General features: G+C 36.8%; 1 protein-coding gene across 1 annotated transcript; it reads right to left on the reverse strand.

The window, feature by feature from the left end:
- Window positions 1-4,766: 4,766 nt before the first annotated feature.
- LOC135274218 (serine/threonine-protein phosphatase 2A 56 kDa regulatory subunit epsilon isoform-like) lies at window positions 4,767-6,602 on the reverse strand. The gene has a single exon (XM_064374796.1). The coding sequence runs from the start codon at window positions 6,585-6,587 to the stop codon at window positions 5,199-5,201; it is 1,389 nt and encodes a 462-aa protein (XP_064230866.1). The 5' UTR covers window positions 6,588-6,602; the 3' UTR covers window positions 4,767-5,198.
- Between the last annotated feature and the right edge of the window lie 16,056 nt (window positions 6,603-22,658).

Genomic DNA, 22,658 nt, shown 5'->3' on the forward strand with positions numbered 1-22,658 from the left:
CTATGTTACAAACGTGCACTTATACTCTTGAAATTAAAATAAATCTTAAAAAATTATAATTTTGTTTGAGAAAGAAAATTTGGGGATGCTAGCCCTTTGCTACATACTACAAATGAGGAAATGTCTGCTGTTGTGAGTCATGCTATATAATTTGTTAGTTATAGAATCCCTGGTAGTTACATATCCCCCAATCCTTGCCTGCTCTTCTGAAACAGAAAATATCCCTATTACCACTATATTTTCCTACATGTCATCCTCACTTTTCCCCTTTTGGTGAATTCATAATTGAATGGATTCCTCATCATTTTTCTTATCTCTCCCTTTCCTACTCTTCTTTTGTATTACTGATTAATTTTTTCCAACCAATAAAAAATTAAATGAAACAAACACAGGTTTAAGAGATTTAGTTGGGGGAATTCCTTTATAGGTCAGTTAATGAGGCTGGAGACAGTCTTCTGTCTGTGATAAAGGTCAGACATTTGTGAGAGTGAGGCCAGATGGATAACTGAGGAAGAGGCTCAAGATTGCAGGACAGTTCTATGAAGGTTTTGGTCCGTACAAGGATGAATTCTCAAGCTGAAGTCATCCCTTGGAAGAATGCCACATTTTGCAGCAAAGGGGCTTGTAAGGGTCCCATTACCATGCTCAGCCAGCCATTTGATGAAAGTATGACCTTTGTGAGAATATGATTACAACTCCCAAAAGGAGGCTACTGAGACCTTTTTGTGGCCACCAACACTATGTCCTTGATGCAAAGATTATTGCTCTATGTAGACTTATACAGCAGCTTCACGGTGTCTATGTTTTCTCTTCCTAAAGTGATGCTTAGAACAGGAAGATTAGCAGAACAAAATACAACCCTTGTCATGTCACTGCATCTGATCTCTTGGTCACAACTGGCATTTATCCTCTTTCTCCCACACTATTTATTCAGACTTCCTCTCAACCTCAGATATTACCTTGGTAGATATTGGTGGCTTGTCTGGTGCTGTAATCCAAACATTCATTTGTGATGTGTCTGAACCCTGGGCAATCATAAGCTTCTCAAATCAGGGTTGTCGCACCTGCCCATTTCAGTTATAATGGCCCAGCTGAGTATAGGAAGTACCTAAATGTATCACCCGGCTTCCACACATATGCCTTTTTGCCCTCATCATGTTACAAAAGCCATGATGGTGAATTAACTTCTCATCTGCTGGTCCATGGACACAATATCTAAAGAGATTCTTGCAATATTCCCTTGTAAAAGTGTGTCTTTTAAGGGAATCCATACCTCCAATTCTTCTAGAAGAAGAAGAGCACAAAGTCTTCCAGCTGGTAATTGGAAATTGTGGTAAATAGAAACTCTCCTGTTTCTATCTCTTGATTTCCAGACCCATATATCATTGTTATTTAAGATACAATACTACATAGATGTCTGTGATTTAATGCATATGCAGTCAATCTTCAGAATCCATGGCTTCTGTTTCTGCAGATTTAACCAAGCACTGATCAAAAATATTCAAAACAAATAAATACAGCAATTCAAAATAACACAAACAAAAGACGTAGCATAACAATTTACCTAACATTTACATTGTAGTGTGTATTACAAGTAATCTAGAAAGAATTTCAAGTATAAAGAATGTCGTGAGTACATTATGTGCAAATATGACCCCATTTTATATAAAATGCTTAAGTAACTACAGATTTCGGTATCAATCCCCTGAAGATACTGAGGGATGACTATATTGCATTCTAAAGGCTAGCATTCTGTCCTTTAGAATGCCACCTGCACACATGGGCTCAGCTGTGCTTTTTAGAAGACTCTTCATATATTAAATGATGGTAGCTTCTTCTGGATGGTGCAGTATGTGATATGATCATTTGACACTATGGACATGGGTCCACTTCTGTCCATTTTTTGCTATCATGTGGACGACTTGATTTGATTCGCTATCGTATAGGATGCCGTACCTATAGAGGCATTCCATAAGCCTCGATGATACTACTGACTGACGTGCTGCTTTAAATAAAGGCAAAAATTCATAGATAGAGATAGTCATACTTTCAAAGAAAAATTACAGTCCCAGGATGTAAAAAGTAAGGTAGCCAACTTGCCATCGAGTGGCCATTGGTCTCTTGAGAAATACTACTCTATTAGGAGTTTAGCATTAAACTCTAACAAGTTGCTAACAGGCTGGGCACTCACGTGCATCAGTGACTAGATTCACAGTGATAAGTGGGCTAGATTCACATTTATTCTGTGGATCCCACATACAGTGTCCATCGGTTTCACCATGGCATTCCCTTCCTGTGCCCCTGTACCAGCATAGGAGAGGTCAAAAACAAAGACTGGTTATTAGCAACAGTCTTAAGTAATGCTGTCTTCTTGGTTGCTCAGTTCCTTCTCTCTGGTGACACTCCCTGGTGAGCAGTGATCTATAATATAAAAATCTCACTCTTTATGGCCCCCTCTATGTTCATCCACACTATTTTCGCCAAGACTTCCAAGTATCTTCTTACCTCCAGCCACTTTGTTTTGTACACAAGGTGTATGAACAGATGCATTGCTTGCAGCTTTGAAATTGTGAATACTTTTCTCTTTACTGTCAGTTGAGACCATGCTGAAATGGGATTGAAGGGCAGCGACCACCAGTTTTCATCTTGCACCCACATACTGAGATAGACAACTCGTAAACCAAGTGCAGGCCTTTTTCTCCACCTGCAGATGGTTGAATGTGATCTCTTGCTCTCCAGTGAAGCCCAAAGTATAAACTAGTGAAGGGTCATAAAGAAACTGTCGGGTGAGTGGAGGGTCCGTGATATTCACTCATATAGCTTACTTATTATGCCTCCCTTCTTGTTCTATTAAGGCTTAATCCAGATACACCTTTCCTACTTATTATGGTGAAATGCTGGACCTGACACAATTTATGATTTATGAGGTCTTACAAAACTGGACTCATAATGGGAACTTCTGTATACACTGTAACAGAGCACTACGAACAAACATTCTGTCTCTGCTAGGGCTGTTTCTTAAAAGGCGTATAATTTCTTGGTGCAGATAGATGGACTTGTTCTCAAATTTAAAAAAAAATGTTGTGATGCTCTAATTGGGATTTGCTGTAAGCTCCATGTTGTATATTTTTCTGCTACAAATGACTCACCATAGTATCTGCTGAATTGTATGACCCAACCCATAGAGCTACCCACACTACAGCTTGGATCTTCCAAAAAGCCCTTTCCCAGCCTGGGACCCACTCAGAGTTGACTGCCTTCCTTATTACTCACTGTATCATCCAGAGCAGGATTAGAATGGCGAGGAATTCAGAGCACAGTAATATGTCTTTCAGTTTAAATAGGAAGTCACAGCACGCTCTTGGCCCCTGGTCTCCTAAAAATGGATTAGGTTTCCAATTATTCATAGAATTTATCTCACTTTCTCTGGAGCTCATTTGTCTTACCGAGACAATCTTTTGCTTATCCTATCCAATTAGCATGGTTCCTCTGCTATAATTAATCATTATAATGTTAGTGGGATATTCAGGTTGTTCAGGTCTCTTCTGGCTATAACAGAAAGTGAGCCAGTTAACAGAGCCCTGACACAGAACTGCAAGTAAATATTATTGCCTGTCCCAAGGGAATATGAACTTTTCCTGATGCTTTTTCTAAGTGAAATAGAAATCAGTCAAGAAATCAATGTGCAAATGCCATATACCTGAGGTCTTATCAATGTACACGAGCAATGATGTCAGGCCTGGGAGCACAGCCTCTCCTACCAGGTTGCTCCTTTGTTGCACTTATGTAACAATCATTCCCAGGATTCACCCAGTGGCTGCAGAGGTCAGAGAAGTGAATTAAACAGAGATCTAATAGAGACCACATGACACCCCTGTAGCTTTTTATACTTTAGTTGTGGTATGGGCTGAACTGTGTCCCCTCAAATTTATATGTTACAGTCCTTTTTTTTTTTTTATAAAAGCATTTTTAAACTTTATTATTAATACTCAGGACATTAGGAATTTCCAGATTTTTTTCAGTAGCATTTGTAGAACCATTTTTGATAACAAATACAGTAGTTAGGAATATGCATCCAATTCAGAATGCATAATAATGTTTATCCTGAATTCTTTCCGGCTAAAAACAGGGCTGGCGCTGTGATGAGATATAGAACGAGAATCTACAAAAAACACTGTAGCATGTTTGTTTTTTCCCAGAGGCTACATCCTCTTTTGCTGGAATACTTTATAAAAACATATTAAAAAGTAAGGCAGCAACTCCAAACAGTCCAAGCTGTTTGCTCAACTCTTTTCCCAATTAGCTTTGCATGGGTGTATTGTTTAGTGTTTGTCTTTATTTCAAATGGTCCAAAAGGATGTTTTTCTCACATTTGTGAAACATCTGTGGTATGTGTGTTCAATGATATATGCAACTAATACTGGTCAGGTACTGAAGCCTGTGATGTCCCAGTGCCTGTTTTCAAAGGATTCAAGACATTGATTTGGATTCCGCATAAACTGATGCGTGAATCCAAAATTCCCTTTCCTACTGTGTTTATCACCTCTTCTTTTTTAACTCCTAATTTTAAAACTAAAGGAGCACCAGGACTACCTGGTTACTGGAAAGATGTTCACCCCAGTAAACAGAACTTTTATCAGGGACCTTTATAATTCATGGCCCCATTCCACGTGGACATTCAACTCAGGAAGATGTGCAAAAGAAAAAGATTTCGAATTACAGTCAAGTGATCCAGAGGAGGATGTTATACAAACTTATGAGGAAATGACAGTCTTTTTTTCCTTTACTATAAATACATTTAACAGCTTAGCAGAAAGACAAGCTAAATTTAAGATTGTTCACATTTGAAAATTGTATCATACTCTCTGCTAGTGATAAATAAGGAACTCCCAATAATGGAATTTTAACATAGCAATTTCATCAACAGATCTTTGAAGACCGATTTGTTTTTTAGTGAGGCTTAGAACAATGATTATGTTTGCAAAGTTCTGAGAAGTCCATCTACTGTCCAAACTTTGGATTGAAGTCCTTGTTTTTTTTTTCCTTTACTTAGAGACAGGTATATACAGTGCTGTTGTAATAATGAAACAAATGTGAAATCTACTGTAAAGTTGCACAATACAGAAAACTGTGGCTCCATCTTCTACTACATAAATGTATGACTCCACAGGTTAGTAATGCTGTTGTCATTATTTTTGTTAAGTTGGAATTATTCCATCACGTCTAAGACCTCTCTTTAACTCTAGGTCCTCCAATTTTTTCCACAATTCTTCACACTCCTTTTCTTTCTTTTTCTCATTGTATGTGGCTGTCAGCTCGTCAAACATGGTGCTGTTCATTTCCATAAATGCCTTCAACACATTGTACACTAACGCCACAATAGCCGGATTCCAATGTTCTTTCGAAACCCTATAAAGGCTGGAAAACATGATGGAAGGGATGACGTTAGAGTTTTCTTCTATCAAACTCATGATGTATTCATTATTCCAGTAATAGAGTGCTCTTTCTGCCACCTGAAAATGGGGGCTAGATACACACTTGGCAATTTGTTTAAACAAAGGTTCTTGGATTTTAACAAATTGTGAAGGTTCAATCACATCCAATATTTCTTCCAGTTCCCCAAGGAACATGACCTCTTTTTGACTACATGTTTTAGGCCAAAATTTCATTAACCCCCTAATAACTGGTTCTGTGAGTGAAGGATCTTTCTCCAGAAACTGTACTATACAATATGCCAGCTGTGCATGGAAGAGTGATAAGCTCCTGACAGTGTGTAAGGGGATCAGCACTTTCACCAGAAACTGTTTGTGTTCTGCCTTAAGAGGTAAAGCAAAGTCATTGATAATACTTCCTAATATTTCCAGCAGTTCAGCTACACCATTGAAGTGCTCTGTTTCATAAACAAACCTTAGAAAAATATTGTTAATCTGTTTTCGGATAAATGCTCTAAGACCAAGAAACTTGCCATAAATTCTGTGTAAAACTGTTTTTAAGTAGTCCCGTTCCCGAGGGTCTTCGCTGTCAAATAGCTCCAGAAGCTGTAATACAAATTTCTGATCTATATATTTTTTGGCAATGCTGGGTTGGAATTCTTGGCTTTCCAAAAATCGTATGAGAAATTCATATACAAGCTGTAAATGTGGCCACGATGCCTCAAGGGTGGGTTCATCTTCTTCTGGATGAAATTCATTGCTGTCGCTAGGAGGGAGAGTTCTGAATATATTGCAAGATACCATTCTAACTACTTCAGGGTAAGTCTGCTCTGTCAAACAGCCTCTGCTTATTGTAATGTAGTCCACCAGTTCATCAAGAGTGGAGCGCTTGTATTCTTTCATTTTAAGATCAGATAGCGTGTCCATGAAGTCAAAAATGACGCAGCACTGCTGAAGTTTCTTTAGGAACAGTTCAGGCTGCTCTGAGGATGGAACGTCTTTTAGCAGCGGCAGAGGTGTTAACTCAATAGGCCTGCCTTGAGACCTAAACTGCGAGGACCTTTGCGACCTCTTCTGTCTGGCTTTTCTCACGGACTTCCGAGAAAATCCGTCTACTTTATCCACTGATGGAGGAGTAGCTGGTGCTGAAGACATATCCCTACTTGAAGCTTCTGAGGAAGAATCCGGCTTGGAGGGGCCGGAGACGGGCAAGGGGGCCGCGGCGAGGGCGGGCGGCGGGACCGGGACGTGCAGCGGGAGGTCCGGGAAGCTGCGGGGAGCCTGGGGCGACGGCTGTCCGGTACGGCGTCCCTCCGGTTCCGCGGCGGCGGCGCCTCTGGGCCTCACGGCCGGACCCGAACCTCAGCGCCCCGGCGGCGGCGGCGGCGACGTGGGGAGGGGGGAAGGGAGGGAGGAAGACTGGATCTGCAGCGGCCGCAAGAGAAGGGGACCGGAGGAGGAGGAGGAGCTGCAGGAGCTGGAGCCGCCGCTGCCGGAGCCACAGTTCGCTACCCGCGGTGGGTCGCAGTCAATGCCCCTTTCTCGCTCCTATTGTCAATATCACCGGGCGGCTGAGTCCATGGCACACGCGCAACCCTACACTCCTTTCGATAGCAAAGAATGCGATTTTATTTGGATAAAAGGCCTTCAAAGAGGTACGCAAAGTAAAATAAGATTCTAGGGTAGGTCCTAATACAGTATGAACGTTGTCCCTATAGGAAGAAGAGATCCAAACAGATATGTGGTACACAGAGAAAAGATTGTTTGAGGACAGAGACAGAAGATGGCCATCTGCAGGTCAAGGAGAGAGGCCTCGGAAGAAATCAAACCAGCTAACACATTGATGTTGAACTTTTAGCTTCATGACTGTGAAAAGGTAAATTTCTGCTGTTTGAGCAACCTGACCTGTGGTATTCTGTTATGGCAGCTCTAACAAACAAAGACAAGCCATGATAGTAAGTCTCTATCATTAGCCGCATCCATAAAATACGATGTGCGAGTTATCATTTTGGCTGGGGGAAGGGAGCCATTTCTATTCAGTGTTTCTCAGGGAGATAACTCTTATCCCAGAGGCCAATAAACTAATGTGGGATTTAAGCAAATTGTCAACTAAATCAATTCCAATTAAACATTTGGAAGAAGAAATAACCACTGAGTGGTTACTTAGACCCACTTAGTTGAATATCAGCCAAGTTCATATTGCAAGGATTGCATTATTACGTTGCCCTTCTCAGCTCTGACTCTACCAGGAGGCCCAGGATGATGCTTTGGGGCTCTAGGTATCAATGCCCACTTAGACTCTATGTATAATAATATAAACTATCTGGATATGCCACCTTATTAGAGGGGTCTTCTACTCAGGGACACAGATCCTTCTTCAGTCCATGGTTGCTGGGTCTGGAAATAGGCTGAAGCCTGAGAACCGAATGAAGGAGTATGACTTTTTGTTTGGGTGCCTGCCATTAATCTCTTCTTCCTAGGTTCTTACCTGTTACCTCTTACTATGGGCGTGGGTCCACTTCTGTGTTTGGTAGATTGTTGTTGGCTACATGCCTACTTTGTTCTTAGAAACTTCATCCACGCTTTTTGAACCATTTTCTCCATTCTCTGTGCATCAAGCTTACCTATCTTTATGGTGTGACCTTATGGTTTCTGGTGTTCAGGCTCTCATCGCTAGGCTTCTTGGTGGCCTTGTCATTCCTTGAGTTTTAACAATTCCCACTTATGTAAATGCCTCTCCTTTCATTGGTTCTGATGTTTGGATAATTGCTGCTATTGAACTTCTTAGTGGTGCCACTTCCCCTATCACTGGTGCATTCCTGAAGGCCTTAGTGAATTGTGCGTGCATGGAGCCTTCCTGTGGAACATAATCCTTGGGTGGCTTTTCCGGGTTTATATAATATTCCTATTTTAGCATTCCAAATTCCCTTAGCCTCTTTATTCTTTTGACACCACTCACCTTAGATATGTTTCTTTTCTAGCCTTCTCGGAACCTCTCTAGTGGTAAATTTGCCCCATCCACTGGATTACGTGCCAGATATCTCAAAAAATTCCCCTATTTCAGTGAATTAATATTTAATCTACATTTTGCCCTTCTTAATATGGCACCTTTATAATCCAATCAATTCATACACTCTGGTTACCTACTGAAACACACTATTTCACTTTTGTAGCTCTGTTAGTGAATAATGTATTTCCTCCGTCATCAAGCCTAGCATATATTCAGTAATGTTATGTTGGGATTTAATCCTAGCTATTGGATTCTAGCTACTGGAGCTTGATGTCAGGAGAGGAGGTGGGGAAATCTTTTTGGTGGGACACCTATTGACTTAACAAAGAGAAGTGTCTGCAGTATCTACCAACACTGGGTATGCTTTTGTTCTTACTAAGAAGCTGTCAGCTCTACAAGTCCTGAAGGTATTTACCCCTCTCATGTTGCAAGAGCACAGGAGTTTCCAACCACAGCCCTGATTTTAACATGACAGACCTGCTTTGAGCATTTATATTTCACATGTAAGTATCTCTGAAACTCTGTGACTCAAACTATTGATTCTTCAGCTTGTTGGGCCATCATCTGTTCTTTTACAGAGGATAAAGGGTCTAATATTTAGCTTATAACAATTAATAGTCTGGGCACGATGGCTCATACCTGTAATCCCAGCACTTTGGGAGGTGGAGGTCAGTGGATCACCTGAGGTCAGGAATTAGAGATTAGCCCGACAAATATGATGAAACTCCATCTCTACTACAAATACAAAGATTAGCTGGGTGTGGTGGTGGCGTGCACCTGTAGTACCAGCTACTCGGGAGACTGAGACAGGAGAATTCCTTGAACCCGGCAGGTGGAGGTAGCAGTGGGTTCAGATCACGCCATTGCACTCCAGCCTGGGCAACAGGGCAAGACTCCATCTCAAACAAATCAACAACAACAACAACAAAAACAATGTTCCACAGCAGGCATCAATTTGACATAATAATAATGAGTCTAATCCACCGCTTATGTAATAATCACTGTTTGCCCCATATTTTTCAAATGCCTAAACTATTGCACCCCAAGTGGCAGTTTCTCAAGCTAGATATTTTCTCAAGTCACCTGTGCACATGAGAATTCTTTAGCAATTTGGTCACCACCTTTTTCCAGAAGCTATCAGTCACTATGTACTACTGAGAATGGCATTTTATTGGCTTCCAGGTGTGAATGAATGAGTCAGTGCCAAATCCCTATCCTGTGGTCTATTTCCCTGGATCTTCTGAGAAGGAGGAAACAAAGATAGGAGTACATGTACAGGAGAGTTATATACATGGAAATGACTGTGAAGAATAACCAGCTAAAATATAAAGAAGGCAGGGAGAGCCACCTAATAGTAGTAGGTGTTCATCAGTGAAGGACAGGGGAAAGGAAGGAGAGTTGGATAGGAAGAAACACAGACTGCAACACAGTTTCAAAGCAGGTGCAGCCAGGCTGAAAGGGAGCCATGGGGCCCACATCTCCAACTGGTAGCATCTCATGTCTCACAGGAATGAAACTTTATTAGGCTGGGTTGCTTCTAGCCATTGTCTGGGAGAAGCCTTTGGAAAGTGGGACCACAGTGTGAAAGTGGTGATGGATTCAGAAAGGCAGAAGCAGGGACCATCAATCAGTAGTAGCAGGAGATCTGAGAGGCATATGTTCATGGCTTTCCAAGATTCTGTCTAATGTTCAATAGAAAACTGTTTAAATTGGAGTGTCCTCCATTCTCCCAGAGTCCTTTATTCTCTTTTTTGATTAAAGACATTTTAGAGAAGCCCTACTAAGTTTTTTTTCTACATACGTCCTACTTTGTCTTGAAGAGAGATGCTATTGCATCATCCTTTCTCCTGTAGAGCTGCTCTCATTTTCAGACAGAAGTGTCCAGGTCCTAAACCGGCTTTTGTCTGGAAACCTGGCAAGGAATTACAACTTTTTGTTTTATTAACTTTCTTCAATCTTTAGAGAATCTATTTTTTATTTTCTTTTGTTAAACCAAATTAACAGTAGTGCCTTTAAGGTCTGTTAACCTTCTCCATAGCTCTCTGCTGCCCAAACCCCCTGGTTGCTTCTCTGACCTTATTATACATTAAAATATTTGCCTCCCTTTGACTCTGAATGACCCACCCTATATATTTATCAAGTCCTATTATCATCATTGCTGTCAGTAAGGCCAGTTTTGCAATAGCATTTCCTCCATCAAGCCTGGCCAATAGACAAAAGTTAACTTCTTAGTGATGAGAGTAAAAAAAAATTTCTAGATCCTATTACATTACTGAAGATTTTTCAGATGACATGTAGATAAAAATATTCAGGTAGTAGCTTGTTTTGAATATATTCCTTTTACTGTCCCTTTAGTGGCCATCTCTCTATTTTGTCCCTGACATCATCAAACTATGTTTATGTTCTCCACAGCTCTCTGCTGGTCAAGTCTCCTTGGCTACTTCTCTGATCTTGTTATACTTAAAATATTTATGTCATTAAAATACTTTCTTGTTGATCTTAAGTAAGCAGGAGAGAAAAACTGAGTGAATTTATATGACAAATTATAATCAATTGATTGACAAATTCTTAAATTATGACTTTTCAAATGAAAAAGATAAATACGTAATGCTAAGTCAACTTGAATTTATTGAGAATGTTAAAAAATATGATGCCTGAAGGATTCAGATTTAGACATGGTATTATATTTAGAAATACATATTCTGATGAATTATAAGATATCAGAAAATGTCACCAACTATTTGAAAAGTAGTTTTTAAGTCCTGAATTGGTATATTCCTTAAAAGTCTCAGGACAGGGCAAGCTGACCATTAGGTGAAGTGGATCATTACTCATTGCAGTATATTTGATCTATATTTACGAGTTTAGTGCCACTTGCTCAGTTGCTGCTTCTTGAGATTTGGTAACTTGCTGTCATAATATTAAAAGCTTATTTTTTAAAAAAATATTAAAGATAAGCACCTAAGAAGTTCATCAGAAGCAATTCACAAATGTGTCAATAGACAGAGAGATAAATGGTATCAAACTATATTGAACTTTCTATGACCCATTGGACTTTCTTTTTTGTTTTCTTAATTGCATTTTAGGTTTTGGAGTACCTGTGAAGAATATGCAAGATTGTTGCATAGGTGAATACATGGCAGTGTGATTTGCTGCCTTCCTCCCCTTCACCTGTATCTGGCATTTCTCCCCATGCTATCTCTCCCCAACTCCCCACCCCCTGCTGTCCCTTCCCTATTTCCCCACAACAGACCCCAGTGTGTAGTGCTCCCCTCCCTGTGTCCATGTATTCTCATTGTTCAACACCCGCCTATTAGTGAGAACATGCGGTGTTTGATTTTGTGTTCTTGTGTCAGTTTGCTGAGAATGATGGTTTCCAGGTTCATCTATGTCCCTACAAAGGACATGAACTCATCATTTTTGATGGCTGCATAATATTCCATGGTGTATATGTGCCACATTTTCCCTGTCCCGTCTATCATCGATGGGCATTTGAGTTGGTGCCAGGTCTTTGCTATTGTAAACATTGCTGCTATGAACATGCATGTGCATGTGTCCTTATAGTAGATCAATTTATAATCCTTTGACCCATTGGACTTTCTTTCGAGTTTTGTATCTTGGCCACAACTTATTTGGAGACATTGAGCAAGTCACAGTTACTTTTAACCCACATTTTCTTATTTTAAGGTAGAGCTTCTTTTATGCCCCTTCATTCTACATCACTCTTTACTCGTTAGTTTTACTCCTCTTCCCACCCTTGCTGGTAAAAAGTATATAAGGGTATTGAAATTTAACTCTCCATCATCCAGTTTCAATCCAGTATATGCCATTTCATCTCTCAGTATATATTTACTGTTTTAATCTTCCGATTTTCATAAAATCTACTGACTGCCAGTCACTTTGTATATTGTATTACACACAGTTCCTTGTGATATGGAGCACCTTCTGATTTTGGTCTTTCCTATTGAAAAAGTTTTCACAAATCTAGCAGAACCTTCATACTTTAGTAAAAAATCAGCTGTTATATTATCAGATATTGTATAATCTAGTTGTGAGATTTGTGAGATATGTTTTTAAAGGTTGTATTATGATCTTGTTTCAGTGATATAATAGGGACAGATTAACTTACAACAATAGATGGTACATCTTGCTTCACATTTCTCACAGACAATAACTCAGAGACCGTCGCTGCTGTATTAAGAGAATATTGATGTGCTAAGAGTAATTCACACACATTTTGCTGTGTGGAAAAAAAGTCACCTGAAAACACAAGTAATTACCCTGTAACTTATCAGTGGCCTCTTCTTGGACCTATTGTATCAGTAAACCACCAAGTGTCTTTTGGGTTTGGGTTTACTGTTCAATTGTAATACACACACTCTCTCTTTCTCCATATATATTTATATATATTTAAATATGTGTTTCAATATATATTTTAGTGGATATGTTTCAAAGATTTCTCACATATCCTGGCCCAAAAATACTTTTCATTTCTATTTCTGATTGTGTGTGTATGTGTGAACCGCATCAGATTTTGACACTGAACAGAAAGATAACAGGATTTAATCAATTTTAAATATAACCATTTTGGTATTTACTGGTCCTTTTCACTATTTAGTAATGTAATGTTACCAGAAAATGAGTTATGTCTAGCCTCATAATCTTACTATTATAGTTACAGAGTATGTTACTTAAATACAAGATAACTTTAATAATTAAAAATCATTTCTCAGCTACTGACTTAACAAATATTAATTTTACAGAAACAAAAAGTTTGATTGAATTGTGATGGGATATGCCAACTAAATGTGGTACAAAATTACTCCAACACTAAAAATGTTTGTCATTAAAGAGGAATCTTATGTTTCTTGTGTGTCTAGGAGTAGCTATATTTTATGTGAATCAGCTTTCAAATATGTGGACACGCTTTGAAAAGATCATTCGTAAATACGCATAAGCTTTGTGAACTTGTTTTAGACCACGATTTCTCACCTTTGGCATTATTTACATTTTGGGCTTGGTGATTGTTTTTGTAGTGCAGCATCTGCACTGTTCATTATAGGATGTTTAATAGCAGCCATAACCTCTGTCTGATAGATGCCAGTAGCAGCAATCCAACTCTGACAAGCCATGGTGTCTCCATTTACAAATACTCTTTGGCAGACCAAAACCAGCCAGGTTAAGAATCACTGCTCCAGATATATTTATATACATTTTTCAACTGAGCCATAATGGGAAATTATTTCTCTTTGAATCTATCATCATGCTTTTATCATATGTAAGATGCAGACATAAGCAAAAGAGAGAGTGATTCAGTACGGAGAAAATGGCAAAATATTCCCATGAAAATTAGATTTCTCATCTCAGAAGGGAGTTGTATATATTTTGAAAACATTTCTAATTATTTTAACTGTCACTCATTATATGTTGCCCACGATCTGTTTCTCTCTAGAGATTTGTTGACTTTTAACCCTGAAATAAAATTAAATATATTTTATTAACAAAGATCAAGGACCTGTGTGCTATTTCAGGTCCTCTGAGTAGTATTTGCCATGTTAACATCAGATGTGCAAGAGGTTTATAGGGAAAAATGTCTGCAAAGGAAAAGGAGGAGGCAGCTGGAAGAAGCAAAGTGAATCTCCACACCAAGATGCACATCTGACTCCTGCAAAGGAAAGAGGAAATAAAGGAGGCTTGATAAAAGGATTCTCAAACAGATCTAAGTTTTCTGCTAAGTAATTGTCAAAGTTACCATTTAGAGGAGTCCTGCATCTTACAGAAATAGACCTGTCTCAGTATACTCACTATAATTAGTCATGGGCTGTGAGGTGCCTTAGAGAAAAGTGTAGACTGAGCACGGTGTGGGGGAAAGAGTCAGAAGACAGCACCTGGTGCCATTTGTCTGTGATGCTGCTTAGGCCTCATCAATTTCTCTCTCAAGCTCCTCAATGCAGATTGAAGTGCTATCTTTTTTTCTGATAAAACCTGTGTCTTTATTTTTGGAGGAGAAGAGGAACAAGAGTGTTGAAAAATTAAATACTTTAAAAAATATTTATAGAGGTAAATATCCAGAGTTGCACTATCTCACACAATAGCCATTAGAAACGGGTGACTATTTAATTAGGATTAAATATTATGAAACATTTAGTTCAGCAGTTGCAGTAACTACATTTCAAGTACTGAATCACCATATGTGGCTAGCAGATACTGTATTAGAAAATACTGACTGATAATGCTTCCATCATGGTAGAATTTTCTATTAGACAGCAGTGATCTAGAGAAATGGAAGTAAGATGGTCTACGTGCCTCAGCCTTCCAAAGTGCTGGGATTATAGGCATGAGCCACCACACCCAGCCTGTAAATGTTTTTAAATTGTTACATTTTCTTGCTACATGAAAACTTTTATTGATATATAACATCCTTTGTCTTTTGAAGCTTTTTTGATTTAGTCTATTTTGTCTGATATTAATGTATCTATTATCTCTCAGTTACTTTTTGCATAAAATATTCTTTTATATTTTTTAACTTTCAACCTTTATGTATCTTTGGATCTAAAGTAAATCTCTTGTACACAGTGTAGTTGGATTATTATTATTTTTTTAAATTTATTCTGCTAATGTCTGCCTTTTAACTGGAGAGTTTAATCAATTTACATTTAAAGTTCACTGATTGGAATGGACTTTCACCACATTGCTGTTAGTGTTATACATATTTACAGTTTCTTATTCTCTTGTTTCTTGCATTACTGTCTTCTGAATTTAGCTATTTTTTTGTTGTAAAATATTAAATCCCTTTTTTATTTCCTTTTGTGTATATTTCTTAGCTAGTTTATTTATATAATTTACCAGGGAAATTACATAAAATATCATAAAGTTTTAACACTTCAATTTGAATTTATACCAGTTTAACTAAAATTAAAAATTATATTTTTATATATTTAGTTTTCAAGAACATAAACTTATAATTTCATAATGCTTTAATCTCTTAAACTATATATATATTAAAATATGGAATTACCAACCAAAGTTTCAATAATACTAAGTTTTAGACTAATTTTTTTGAAATAAATGCAAGTCTTTTAAATTATGCTGAAAACCAAAGGTGTATTTATACACCACTGTTATAGTAACACTAGTTTTTACAATTACCCATGTATTTGCCTTTGCTGGGATCCTTATTTCTTCATAAGGCTTTGAATTACTTTCTAACATCCTTTCATTTCAACCTGTAAGATTCCCTTTGCCATTTCTCACAGACAAGTCTTTTGAAAATGAACTCTATCAGCTTTTGTCTATTTAGAAATGTCTTTACTTCTCCTTTACTTTTAAAGGACAGGTTTTCTAAATATAGGATTTTTGCTTGTCAGATTCTTGTTGTTTTGTCTTTTAGAACATTTAATATATCAGCTTGCTCCCTCTTAGCTTCTAAAGATATTGATGTAAAATCTGCTTATGTTAAGGATCCCTTGTACCTGTTAAGTCCTTTTCTCTTGCTGCTGTTAGGATTCTCTTTGTCTTTACTTTTGACAGTTTGATTATGTATTTCAGTATGTCTCTATGAGTTCATCTAATTGGAGTCATTGAGCTTCTTGGATGTTTATATTCATGACTTTCATCAAATTTGGGAAATTTTCAATTATAATATCTTCAGATAGTTTGTAGGTTCCTTTCTTTTTCTCTTCTTTTTCTGGGGCTCTCACAATGCATGGTCTTGATGGTGTTTCACAGGTCCCTTAGGTTTTGATCACTTTTCTTCAACATTTTGTTTGTTTCTATTGTTCAAGCTCTGTTCCTTCTGCCTGTTCAAATCTGACTTTGGATCTCTCTAGTGAATTTTTCGTTTATATTTTTGTACTTTTCAGCTCCAGAATTTCTGTTTGGTTTGTTTTTAGGTTTTCTATCTGTATGTTGATATTTTCACTTTATTCTTACATCACTTTCTTGATGTACTCCATAGTCTTCCTTTTCCTCTTTGAGCATTTTTAAGAAAGTTGTTTTAATTTATTTGACAAATAAACTTATAATTAAGTCTTTTTCATGGACAATTCCTGTTATTTTATTTATTTCATTTGCATAAACCATATATTTTCATTTATTTGTGCACCTTGTGATTTTTTTCATAGTAGTTGAAATCTGGACATTTGAATCTAATAACGTAGTGACTCTATTTTATATCCTCCTACCTTCCCTAGGGTTTGCTGGGGTTTTGGTTGTTGTTATTGTTGTTTTTTAAATTGTTGCATGTTGTCTCTGTGCCAAAGATCAGACTGAGGTATACACTTAAGGTATTTTCAGGTCTTTCTGAACCTTTGCCTTCCCATAGGCATGTTCAGTGACTTTCTAATTTTCCCATTGTATGCAGTTGCTTTTAAAGGTTCTGGTGTTCAAGGTTTGGTTTTCAAAAGGGGTATGAGAGAAAATAGAGATGGAAACAAACCAAAAAACATATAGGCCCTTTAAATACCATGAAAACCATTTCAGATGGAGTGGGTGAAACTTGCCACAATGCAGGGAGATGCAATACAACAAATACCCCTTTTTGTCTAGACCTCTGTGAGATCTGTGTAAAATAGAGCACAGACCTCTGGTACTTGGAAGACAGGGTCTTTTTTCCCCCACCCTGACTCTGGCAAGATTTTTGTAACCTTCTCCAAAAACATGTTCACAGCTGATCCTGGGGCAAAAGGGTGGGGGATGGATGACAACTACTATGCTAAAAGGTGATGCTGACTGAAATTAACTTCAATTTATCACATATTCCTTTCTAGGAACCTGCAAGGCTCTATGAACTCTAGAGTTCCAAAATAAGTTACACCAGACTTATTCTGCCTGTACAATTATTGTTTAGGTAGGGTCACAGATTTTAGATGCTTTATATTCCACCATCTTCTATGAATTCTTGACAGTTCATTTTTAGTTAAGAAAATATAATGGAAATATTAGATATAGGAACACTAATAATTGCCACTCTTTTACCTGTATACTAGACATGCAGTATTTTACTTAGTACATAGATTACTGTATAGAAGCCTTAAAAAAGAACCTATGAGACTGACTATAGTTTTATCATTACTTTGCAGGTAAAAACATTAAGAAAATAAAATAGAAGATCCAGTTTTTAAATCAAGGTGAAGTTTTTTCCAAAGTCTATACTCTTATTTATGGATATAGTGTAGATATCCTGGTTCAGAACTTGCAGACTGGATGATGTTTATCAGTAAGTCTCTGATCTGCTTATACTAAATACATTAACTGAATTGGGTGCTATGTTGGTTATTTTCAAGAAATGCAACAGTAGTGAATAATGTCAATTAAAGAGTATATGGCCATAAAGAGTGCATAATGTCAATTAAAGAGTATATTGCCCAAAGCTTCCTTTGACCACTAAGTGTGTGTTAAATGTCCATTACAGAGATTCTGTTTTGCAATGATAGCATTTCTCATCCATATTATAGCAGGATATTTGCATTTTTGTCTCATCTACATCTTCAGATACTAATCTAGCAATAGGGATGAGTGTCGCACAGTGCAAGGAATGTAATAAGCAAGAAGCAAATATTTATTGATCACAATTGAACTAAGCAAATGAAGTCCTTACTGTTTTTCCAATTATTAGTTAACAGAAACTTTGTGAAGTATATCTTTTTATGTTTGAGAGATATATACTTAGCTTATTCTATTTTGCTACCTCATTAAAACCAGAGATATGAGTTGACTCCTGAAAATTCAAAATTCAAAATATTTTAAAGCTAAACACTATTTTTGAAGATATGTATCTGTATTACTATCTATCTGTCCATTTATCTACCTGCATTGGTCTGTAGGATTTTGAGGTTTTCTGAAATTAGACCCAAGATTGGATAGTTTTATAACCTTCAGTAAATTCTTATTTGCATATCACACATTGGGGAACAAAATGTAAAACCACCTGTCTTAGTCCATTTTTGCTGCTATAGTTACCGCTGACTGCATAATTTGTAATAAACATACATTTATTTGGTTCACAGTCTGGAGTCTGGGAAATCCAAGAGCATGATGCTGGTGTCTGGTTAGGGCCTTCATGTTGCATCATCTCTTAGTGCAAGGCAAAAGACCAAGTGAGGGCAACAGCAAGTTAGCAAGAGAGAACGAAATTTGCTTCTGCAACAAACCTGCTCTTGTGATAAAAAACTTACTCCTACAATAAGGGCTTGCGTCCATTCACAGGGGCAGAGCCCTCATGACTTAATCACCTCTTAAAGATCCCACCTCTCAACAGTATTTCATTGGGGATTAAGTTTCTAGCACATTAACTTTCAGGAATACATTCAAACCATAGCACCACCTAATGGTGCAAATTCTGACCCTTAATAAACTGAAGAGTGGAATTGTGTTTAAGGCTAAAGGACTCAAATTTAATTCAATTTTGCTTAGAGTGATAAGAACACTGATTCAAATTACATCGATGTTTTACATAGGCAAGGAAAACCCAGCCCTTTGTAGACAAAGCAAATAAGGATCTTTCCTAATTGAATGAACACGGAAAATGAAAAAAACATCCATCTAGTATGCTATTTAATTATAGTTATTTAAATTAAAGTATATTCACTATAAACTTGAGTGGCATAAATCTGACTTTTAAAAATGTATGCCACAACAGAATATTCAGATGTCAAATAACAATTGCCTTAAAGTCAGAAAAATCTTTCACATAGCAAAGCAATAGTAAAATTTCTATTAAAATCAGTCATTTCACAAAGTATTATAGAGTATAATTATGTAGATACCTACTTTTGTGTTTAATTTCACCACTTGTCACCAATAGCATGAGTCTTTCAACATCATTGTAAAGAAGTACATGTTCCAGAAGACAACAGAACAACAATTTGAAACATGAATATCGAGTGTTATGCTGGAAGAAAATGCTGTCAGATTTTAGCAGGACAGTGAAATGAGCTGGATGAAACACAGACAGGCACAATGACATCAGAAACATATATTATGAAATAAGAAAGCAAAGAGTTGTAAATTAGATGAGACTTTAAAAATGCATGAAGGATAATAAAGTCAGAAATTCAGAAAACGAACAATGCAAGGGAATTAAAATACACAAAATTAATGTAGATAATATGTTAAGTCGAAAGACTATTTAAAAATTCTGCAATAATAGTCTAGATGGAAGTACTATGCACATTTTTTCCTCAAAATAATATTACTAGTTAGAAATCACAAGAAAGTGCTTTCTATCTAGGAGGGAGAAGATGTGATTTTTTTTTAACGAGGAGGAAAAAGACTTCAAGAAAGATTATTACTTCATGAAGTGCACAGAAACATCTTGGTTCAAATACTGATGCAGATATCTTTTGAGAAACAGAGAGAAGAAATTGGTCACTGGAGGGTTTGCTGTGGGAAAAATCATTCTATTTTTTCTACTAAATGATGATTCAAGTTCACTTACAGAGAACAATGAAACTTCTACTGAAACATATCTTCAAGAAATAAAGTTACATAATTGCTTTGATATAAGCAAGAAATCCTGTAAATAAACTATTTTGCTTTCTCTAATTTTATTTTAATGCAGGATTGAGAAAAATTGGTCTTTTTTTTCTGGCAGAAAGAAGGTTGTTTACAGATGATGAATCTTCACCTTTAAAGTATATGGAAACTTTACATTTGTGATTACATGATGATATACATTAAAATGCTTAAGAAAAATGTAATGACTAAATAAATGAAATAATGTTTTCTAATGACAAATTGTTAAGCATTTATTAAGACAAACTTTAGATTAAAATGTATAATATGGGATTCCTCCCTTGGATCCCTCCCATGGCAGCATGGGAGCTCTCTCCTCTCTCTCTCTATGTCTAATAAGTTGCTCTCTGCTAAAAAAAAAAAAAAAAAAAAATGTGTAATACATATTAGGTTAACTAAACCTTAGACTACGGCCCCAGGTAACTTAAGAGTTTAAAGTTACAAAATAGAAGAAAGTGAAATAAATGCCCTTACTTTTCTAGAGGACTTTCATAGAGAGAAAAGGATAAGGAGAGGTTGGTTTTAATTTGCATTTATAAATGCCCTATTAATAAAGGTGTCTTAGGAAGTTCTGACTACTATAACAAAGTACTGTAGACTGGGTGGCTTATAAACAAACGTATTTCTCATAATTCTGGAGGCTGGATGTCAGAGATGCTGGTGTTAGCATGGTTAAATTCTAGTGAAGTCAGTTTTCTTGAGTTATAGACTACCAGCTTCTTGTAAACTTTCATGGGAGAAAGATGGCAACAGCGCTCTCTGGGGTCTTATTTATTTATTATTTGTTGTATTTACTTTTTCAATTTAGGAATATCTGACAATTGATGATTGTATATATTTAAGGTTTACAATTTGATGAAATATATATATGTATGTATATATGTATATTCATATATAGTAAAATAATCACTATAACCAAGTTAGTTAACATCCACCACCTCAGATAGTATCATATTCTTTGCTACTCCTTTATTATTATTTTTAAATATATTTCTTATTTTGATGTGGTGAGAACACTTAAGATATGCTCTCTTAAGCTCAGAATGATGGCTCATGCCTGCAATCACAACACTTTGGGAGGCCGAAGCTGGTGGACTGTCTGAGCCCAGGAGTTTGAGACAACTCTGGGCAACGTGGCAAAGCCACATCTCTACAAACAAACAATACAAATATTAGCCAGCAGTGATGGCAAGCACCTGTAGTCCCAGCTACTCAGAAGGCTTTGAGGTGGGAGGATCACTTGAGCCCAGGAAGTCAAAGCTACAGTGAACTTTAAATGTGCCACTGAACTCCAGCCTGGCTGAGGAAAGTAAGACCTTGCCTCAAATAAATAAATAAAAAGATACATTCTCATAACAAATTTCAATAATAGAGCAAAATATTATTAATATTATTCACATTGTTTTACACTACATATTAAAAATGAGTAAAACACGTGAGTAGACAATTCTCAAAAGGAGACATACAAATGGCCAACAGGTATGTGAAAAAGTTCTCAACTCAGTTACCATCCAGGAAATTAGATGAAAAGCACAGTGAAACATCACCTTACAAATGTTAGAATGGCTATTATCAGAAAAAGAAAAGATAACAAGTGATGGTAAGGATGTGGAGAAATGAGAAACCTTGCCCACAGTTGGAAGAAATATAAATTAATACAGTCATGAAAAACGGTATGGAGGGTCCTCAAAAATTTGAAAGTAGAACTAGCGTGTGATCCAGCCATTCCACTTCTGGCTACATAGCCAAAGGAAACAAAATCAGTATGTTGAAAAGTCACTTGCACTCTTATCCCATATTTTATGGCAGCTTAATTTACAACAGCCAAGATATGGAAACACTCTAAATTTCCATTGGTAGATGAATAAAGAAATTGTGGTATATACTTACAATAGAATATTATTTAGCCTTAAAAAGAAAGACATTTTGACATTTGTAAAATGTATAAAACTATAAATATTATGTTAGGTGAGATAGGCTAGACACACAAAGATAAATATCACATGATCTCACATATATGCAAATCTAAGAGAGTTGAACTCATAGTAACAAAGAGTAGAAGGGTGATTATCAGAGACTGAAGGGATGGGGTAATAGGGAGATATTGGTCTAGGGTTTCTTGTGTAAGGACACCAAGACCATTCATAAGGGCTGCACCCTCATGACCTAATTTCCTGCGAAACTTTCTACCTCTCAATATTGTGGCATTAGGATTTCATCATATGAATATTGAGGGGACACAAATGTTTAGTATGTCATAAAAGTTAAGGTTTAAATATTAAGGTTAACTGAAAAACTGTGATAATTTTCACAATAATAGGGAAAATATAAGTAGAAAAACAATTGAATTAAAACCTCAGTTATTATCCATACTAAAGATTAAAACTGGTTTGAATTGGGACAGTGGACATTCTTTTTGGTCAGCACAATGTTAACAAAAGGTATTAAATGAATTGAAAATATTTAAAGTAGGGGATTTTACATAAAATTCAGAATAGAAACTTTTTTAAGGAAAAAAAAACAGAACATATGGGAGCAGTAAATTAAATTGAACATGTCATGGATTAGCTAGGGTCAAGTAGTCACTGGCTTAGTTAAGTGAGGCATGTATTTAACAGTTTGCATTGATCCCTCCACTAAATATTGTCTCATTATACCTAGAAACCACCTGCTTTACAAAGCAATGTTAATAACCAGACTCT

This window comes from Aotus nancymaae, unplaced genomic scaffold, assembly GCF_030222135.1.
Source record: "Aotus nancymaae isolate 86718 unplaced genomic scaffold, 86718_ANA_hifiasm-v0.15.2.pri h1tg000001l, whole genome shotgun sequence".
NCBI lineage: Eukaryota > Metazoa > Chordata > Mammalia > Primates > Aotidae > Aotus > Aotus nancymaae.

What these genes read in the sequence shown, in the direction of transcription:
- LOC135274218 (XM_064374796.1), bottom strand. Translation starts at nt 6,587, where the DNA reads ATGTCTTCAGCACCAGCTACTCCTCCATCAGTGGATAAAGTAGACGGA.